Here is a 6,000-nt window from a genome sequence, read left to right as displayed (position 1 = left end):
AGGGATTTTCATGGGACTGCTAATAAGGACAAGGAGAGGAGGGACTGACAATACAGAGATGGGCAGATTTTCAAGCTCTAAGAGCATGAGTGTAGTAATCTGTTAGGGTTGCCATCACAAAACACCACAGACTGGGAGGCTTGAAAAGCGGAAATTGATTTTCTCACAGTCTGGAGGCTGGAAGTCCAAGATCAAGATGTCTGCTGGATCGCTGGCCTCTCTTCTTCGCTTGAGTAGCCTCTTCACCATGTCCTCACATGCTCTCTCCTCCATGCGCACACAGCCCTTGTATCTGTGTCCAAATGTCCTCCTCTTACAAGGACACTGGTCAGATTGAATTTTCCCCAGGGTTAGAGGTTCAATATATGAATTTGGGGGTGGACGCCATTTAGCTCCCAATGGAGGAACAGCACAAAATGGGGTCTGCAAATGGAGGAACAGTCTACAAAACAACCGGTTGGTGCTCCAGATTGGAGACTGGGGCCCTGTGTGACTCAGGACATGTGACAATTCAATGCAATGCAAAGGGGTTGGGATTGGATGCCAGACTGGAAAAAGGGCTTTTGCACTACTTGGTATGTGGTTTGTAGATTAGGTAACAGTATTGCTTCAGGGTTTGTTTCCTTGTTTAGATAATTGTGCTATGGTTATGGGAGTCGTCAATATTTGCAGACGCTTGGGTGACAGGTATATGGGAACTCTGGACTATGTTTGCAAATTATTTAAAGTCTGGAATTATATCAAAATGCGAAGTTAATAAAGTTAAATGAAACGGGGTAAGCAGATAGCAGAGAAAGCGAGGGAGCGAGAGTGGAGGACAGGGAAGCAGGAGGTAGAGAATTGGCTGTGACAACTGTTTAGAGTCCTAAAGACCCGCTGCTTCTGACAGAATCTGGGCCATCACCACTGCACCCACCTCACATCCTGATTTTTAACTTCTAGCCCTATTGCATGTGTTGAACACACTGTGGTGGGGTGCGGCTGGGGTCAGGGCCGTGTGAAACACCCCACCATTTTGGTAACTACACATCCTCTTTCCAACACCTCTCTCCTTTCCAAAAGCAGATAATTCACCATTTTGAAGTGCACCAGCCAATGGCTTTTAGTATGTTTACAAAACCATGCGACCATCACGCCTGCACACAGAACATTTTCATCAACCCAAAGAACCCATCCCCCAGTGAGCTGTCAGGTCCCCTCTCCCCGCAAACGTCCACTCTCCCTGACAGCCAAGAGTCCACTTTCGGTATCTACGGATTTGCCTCTTCTGCTATTTCATGCAAACGAAATCCTGGGTCCAGCGGTCCAGCCACCTCCCCGAGGCTCGGCCCCCGCCGTGGGCTGTGGCCACCAGGATTGGACGGCGCGGCCTGGGTGTGCGCCGGGCGCCCAATCGCTCCTGCGCGCCCGGAGGAGGCAGGTGCCGGCGGCGGGGAGGCCGGGGCGCGCGCCGGGGAGCCGGCCGCGAGGGGAGGGGCCGCGGCGGCCGGGGGGGGGGGGGGGGGAGGCCGGGGGGGGGGGCCGGCCCGCGGGGAGCCCGGAGCCCGCCGGGCCCGAGGAGGGGCCGGGGGCGGCCGGCGGGCGTGGTCCTGCGAGCGGGTCGGCGGAGGGGCCGGGCGAGGCCCGGGGAGCGCGCGCGGGGCGCAGAGGGGCCGCGGCGGGCGAGCCGGGAGCGGTGCGGGCGGCTGGCGTGCGCCCCGGCGCGGGCATGGCGAGCTGGTGGCGGGCGCTGCCGCGCGCGGCCCGGCGCTACCCGTGGCCCGCAAACGTGGTGCTCTACGCCGGCCTCTTCTCGGCGGGCGACGCGCTGCAGCAGGGGCTGCGGGACGCCCCGCCCGACTGGCAGCAGACGCGGCGCGTGGCCACCCTGGCCGTGACCTTCCACGCCAACTTCAACTACGCGTGGGTGCGGCTGCTGGAGCGCGCGCTGCCCGGCCGCGCGCCGCGCGCCGTCCTGGCCAAGGTGCTGTGCGACCAGGCGGTCGGCGGGCCCGTGGCCATCTCTGCCTTCTATTCTGGTGAGGTGCCAGAGGGGGGCAGGATACCCAGGGTTGGGGGACCGGAGGCAGAGGTCTGGGGTCCAAGGGGTTGGGTGGAGATTGGCGAGGTCAGTGATGGGTAGGTGCGAAGGTCTGGGAGTGGGGAGTGGGGGGGTTGGGGCCCAGACAGGTGCTGGGAACTATGGGGAGGGCTGCAGGGAGGTTGGGGGGTATTGGGGTTGCGGGAGTTCAGGGGACCGGGAAAAGCGAGGATGAGGGGCTGAGAAATCTGGGGGCCAGGGATTAAGAGGGTGTTGAGGGGTGGTGGCTGCAGCGGTGGAGAACTAGGGTGCCAAGGTCCAGCAGGTTAGAGATCCAGGGGGCTAGGGTCGCAAGTGGGACACTAGGTTTGTGCAAAATCGAACTGGAGATTGCAGGAGGCCTGGGATGCTAGTGGAAGGGGCGAAGGCAGGGTTGGGAGTCACTTTGCCTCTAAAAAAGACCCTCTGGGTTGTCGGAGATAACCCAGCTCCACACCATGGCAACTGCAAACCCTGTGAGCTCGTTGTGGGGATGGAGTCGACATGCTCCTTGGAAAATCCATGCCTGGGCTTGGGACCTCCCTTCCACTGGCGGACACCCCATTCCAACAGACGAACAAAATGTGAGGGAACCGGTGATCAGAGCATCAGAGCAGGTCAGGCCTGGTTTCCTGGGAACTTGGTGCTCAGGGCCCTGATCCTGCTTTGGCAATGAGATTTTCCTTCAGGAGTCCCATACCCTGTCAAAACCCACAGAAAATGTGAGGAGGTTTGGACCCCTGTCATGGAGGAACCTATAGCTTTGGGGATCTCTTGAGCCCCCTCCTAAGAAAATCTACCCCATATCCCGAGGACCTGATTTTAGGGTTTTGACAACAACTCCTAAAATCCAAAAGCAATGGAAGTGCTCTTCTGTGGACTGGAAGGGAGCCAACTGGGGAGGGACCCCAACTCCCTGAAAAAACCAGGGGTCTCTGACCTAGCCTTGGTTTGAGGGTGGTTCACCCATTTGCTCCAAGAGAGTTTCTCTGTCAGTGGCTGGTGGAGCTTCTACACCAAGTTGAGGTGATCAGGCCACTGCCTTGAAGAAGCTTAGACTGCCTATGGATCTTTTTTGGGGGAACTTTTTCCCACAGTAAACATGAAGGACCGCTTCCTGAAGATCCAGTCTCAGCCATACTATCTGTCTGCAAACAGTTTACCAGATCTGCAAACATGTTCCTCAGCTTGTTATTAGATAAATGGGTTGAGAGCCAGGGACTGGGAGTTTGGGCACCAGCTTCCTGCTTACTTCTGGGACAACCCAGTGAGCAGGCCCTTTTATTATTCCATGTGACAGGTGAGGAAACGGAAGCTCAAAGGGATTTAGCAACTTGTCCAAAGACAACATGGTCCCTTTGGGGTGAGTTATCAGTAGGCCTGAAACCAGAAAGATGCTGTGGGAACAGGCCCCAGATTCCTGCACAGATTGCTTGCGTGTTTTGCTTTTCAGATTTCTGGCCCAGTCTCCTGCATGTTCAAACGGAGGGAGCAGGATGGGGTGTTTGTTCAAGGCATTTCCGACTTGGAAATTGTCTAAATCAGATGACCTTTTGTGTTGGAGAAGCCACAGTAGTTGTGATAAAGAGGTCTGGCTCAGGAATTCACACCTGGCTTGGACTTGGCCCCTATTAACCTATCTGGGCAATTTCCTCCTCTGTTATACCAACTTCAGCAGTTTGCTTGTGTCAACTGAAATAAGGCACATAAAGTGCAAAGCACTTAATTAGTGCTGGGTAAGTGAAGGGCTGTGTCAAGGATATTTGGCTGGGTTTCCTTAGGAGTCCTATTAAGAATCCCCTTCCAGGGACTCAAAAAAGCTCTAATTCCAGAGAATTTTTAAAGAACATTCTTATTTTTACACCCTTCCAAAAATAGGAGGCTTTTTGTCCTTGTTCCCTGAATTTCTTTCTGGGGTGCTTGAATATCAAAGTTTTCAAAATGTTTTTAGGAAGACTGAATTGGTATTCTGCTTTCAGATTCTGATTAGGGTGATATTGATGGGGAATTTATGGTTACTAACATACTCACTGTCTGTCAGGCTTTTTTTTTTAAAAAAAAAGAATGAAACTAAGTTTAAAAAATGTAAACATTTCTCAAAGTTTGGAAGGCAAAGAGTCACTCATAGTCCTACTACTTTAACACTGCTGTTTTTGTGAATTCTCTTACAGTTTTTGAAAAATTATAACTTTTATACCCTGCTATTCATTCTTGCTTTGTAATTATCATTCCTTTGACATTTGCATAGTTTTAGAGTGGAAATTATGTTGTGTTTTGACTGTTGGATCAGAAGGGGCATTTGAGTCTGAGAATGGGGTGGTTATTTTGCATATTGGATAAGAAAACGAACATGAACTGTCATTAAATATTCATCCTACTGAATCTTGTAAAATTCCTTTGGTGTGTGTTTGTGCCAATAGGTATGAGTATTCTCCAAGGAAAGGATGACATATTTTTGGACCTGAAGCAGAAATTCTGGAATACATATAAGGTAAAACAGACACTTGAAAATGCAACCAACATCTTTTTATATACCTTTAACAAGAAATACATTTTTTTAAGATTTATTTTTTATTTATGCATACAAGAACTGGGGTGTAGGCCCGAGGTGCAGGGGGTGAGAGGATTCACCAGAGACAGAGTGGGGAGCAGAACAAGCAGATCCACTGAAATACACTGCGGAGGGGAGCATCGAGCAAGGCAGGAGAGGTCTGCTGGGCCATGTGGCTTGCTCCCTGGCCAGCTGGGGATCGAACACATACTGTAGTAGTTGCAGATAGCTTCATAGTGCTGACACTTAACCCCTTTCGCCACCAGGGAGGCCCCAAGAAATACATTTTAATAAAAATATTTGTCCTCAAATCAGGGCTCCATTTGGTGATACAAGGGCACTGTGTTTTGACAGTGTTTTGATGGATGAAAAGAGGTTTTAAGCTTGTCTATACTTTAAAGTGTCAGTACTTGACAAGTGTCTATACATGAATGTTTCCAGGATGGGAAAAGAACAACAACTCTGAACTGTCTGACATTCATATGTTTATTCTTATTGGTGCCCACATTAATTCCTGAGTTTTGGAGCCAATGAGGTCATTACACAATAGGAACAGTAGAAAGAGATGGCTTAATGGTCATTCTCACATTCAGAGCCATGGTTTCCAGGTGTGCTGAGTCACTGTGAAAGGAAACTTCTTAACCTCACTAAGGTATTTACAGAGAAGTGGGATGTTCCCCAGGGTTACTTGAAGCAAGTCACCTATTACACTGTTTGCTCAATACAAATATATACAATCCACTCTAACAAATATTTATTCACTTTCAATTGAGATTGATGAAGTAGTGTCTGTAGGCCTGATAAAATCAGGAAGGCTTTCCAGTTCTGCCTATAGCATGTTAATTCTACTAACACAGAGGTGAATTTTCAGGATTTCAGGTTATATAGGCTGGCCTAGAGATTCACATGTACCTAATTCTCTAAGAAAAGCAGTGTCAACCACACCCAGCTATTGCCAGCACTGCTTCTAGCATCTTCTGTTGAATGGTAACAAGACCCAGAGCTGGCATCACCCACATGGTAATTGGAAGCAGATGATAAAGAGGGTTGAAGTCACACCTTCTTCCTGAGCCCCAACACTTGGGAACAGTTCCTTCTTTCTTCAAGGGGGAAGACTGTGTAGAACTTTTCTCTCCCAGTTATTTATTTACTTAATTCTTTGTTTATTATTAGTAAGGACTCCAGGACTCCTGATTTTTCAATGGTTGATCATTCATTTCAGTGTTTAATTATTTGTAGTACTGAAGTGTACCTGATTTGGTCAGTGAGTGCCTCTTTCCATGTCCTTGTGATACCCCCTATCTTTATTTGTTTATTTCCTGGCATAGCAAGATGTTTCAGGCTCACCTTGTACCTGCCTTAATTAACCCTGGACCTAACTATTTCTCCG

At 49.8% G+C, this 6,000-nt stretch overlaps 1 protein-coding gene across 1 annotated transcript in view; it reads left to right on the top strand.

The window, feature by feature from the left end:
• Positions 1–1,708: 1,708 nt before the first annotated feature.
• LOC311181130 (bMERB domain-containing protein 1) overlaps positions 1,709–6,000 on the top strand; it is a gene marked incomplete at both ends in the record, with an annotated part of 111,483 nt that continues 107,191 nt past the window's right edge. The window contains one exon of the mRNA XM_084249376.1: positions 1,709–2,018. Coding sequence (XP_084105502.1) covers positions 1,709–2,018 — 310 coding nt within the window. The remainder of the gene's footprint in view (positions 2,019–6,000) is intronic.

This window comes from Talpa europaea, assembly GCF_964194135.1.
Source record: "Talpa europaea genome assembly, chromosome: 12".
Classification (NCBI taxonomy): domain Eukaryota; kingdom Metazoa; phylum Chordata; class Mammalia; order Eulipotyphla; family Talpidae; genus Talpa; species Talpa europaea.
This window is presented reverse-complemented; position numbering and strand designations above follow the sequence as displayed.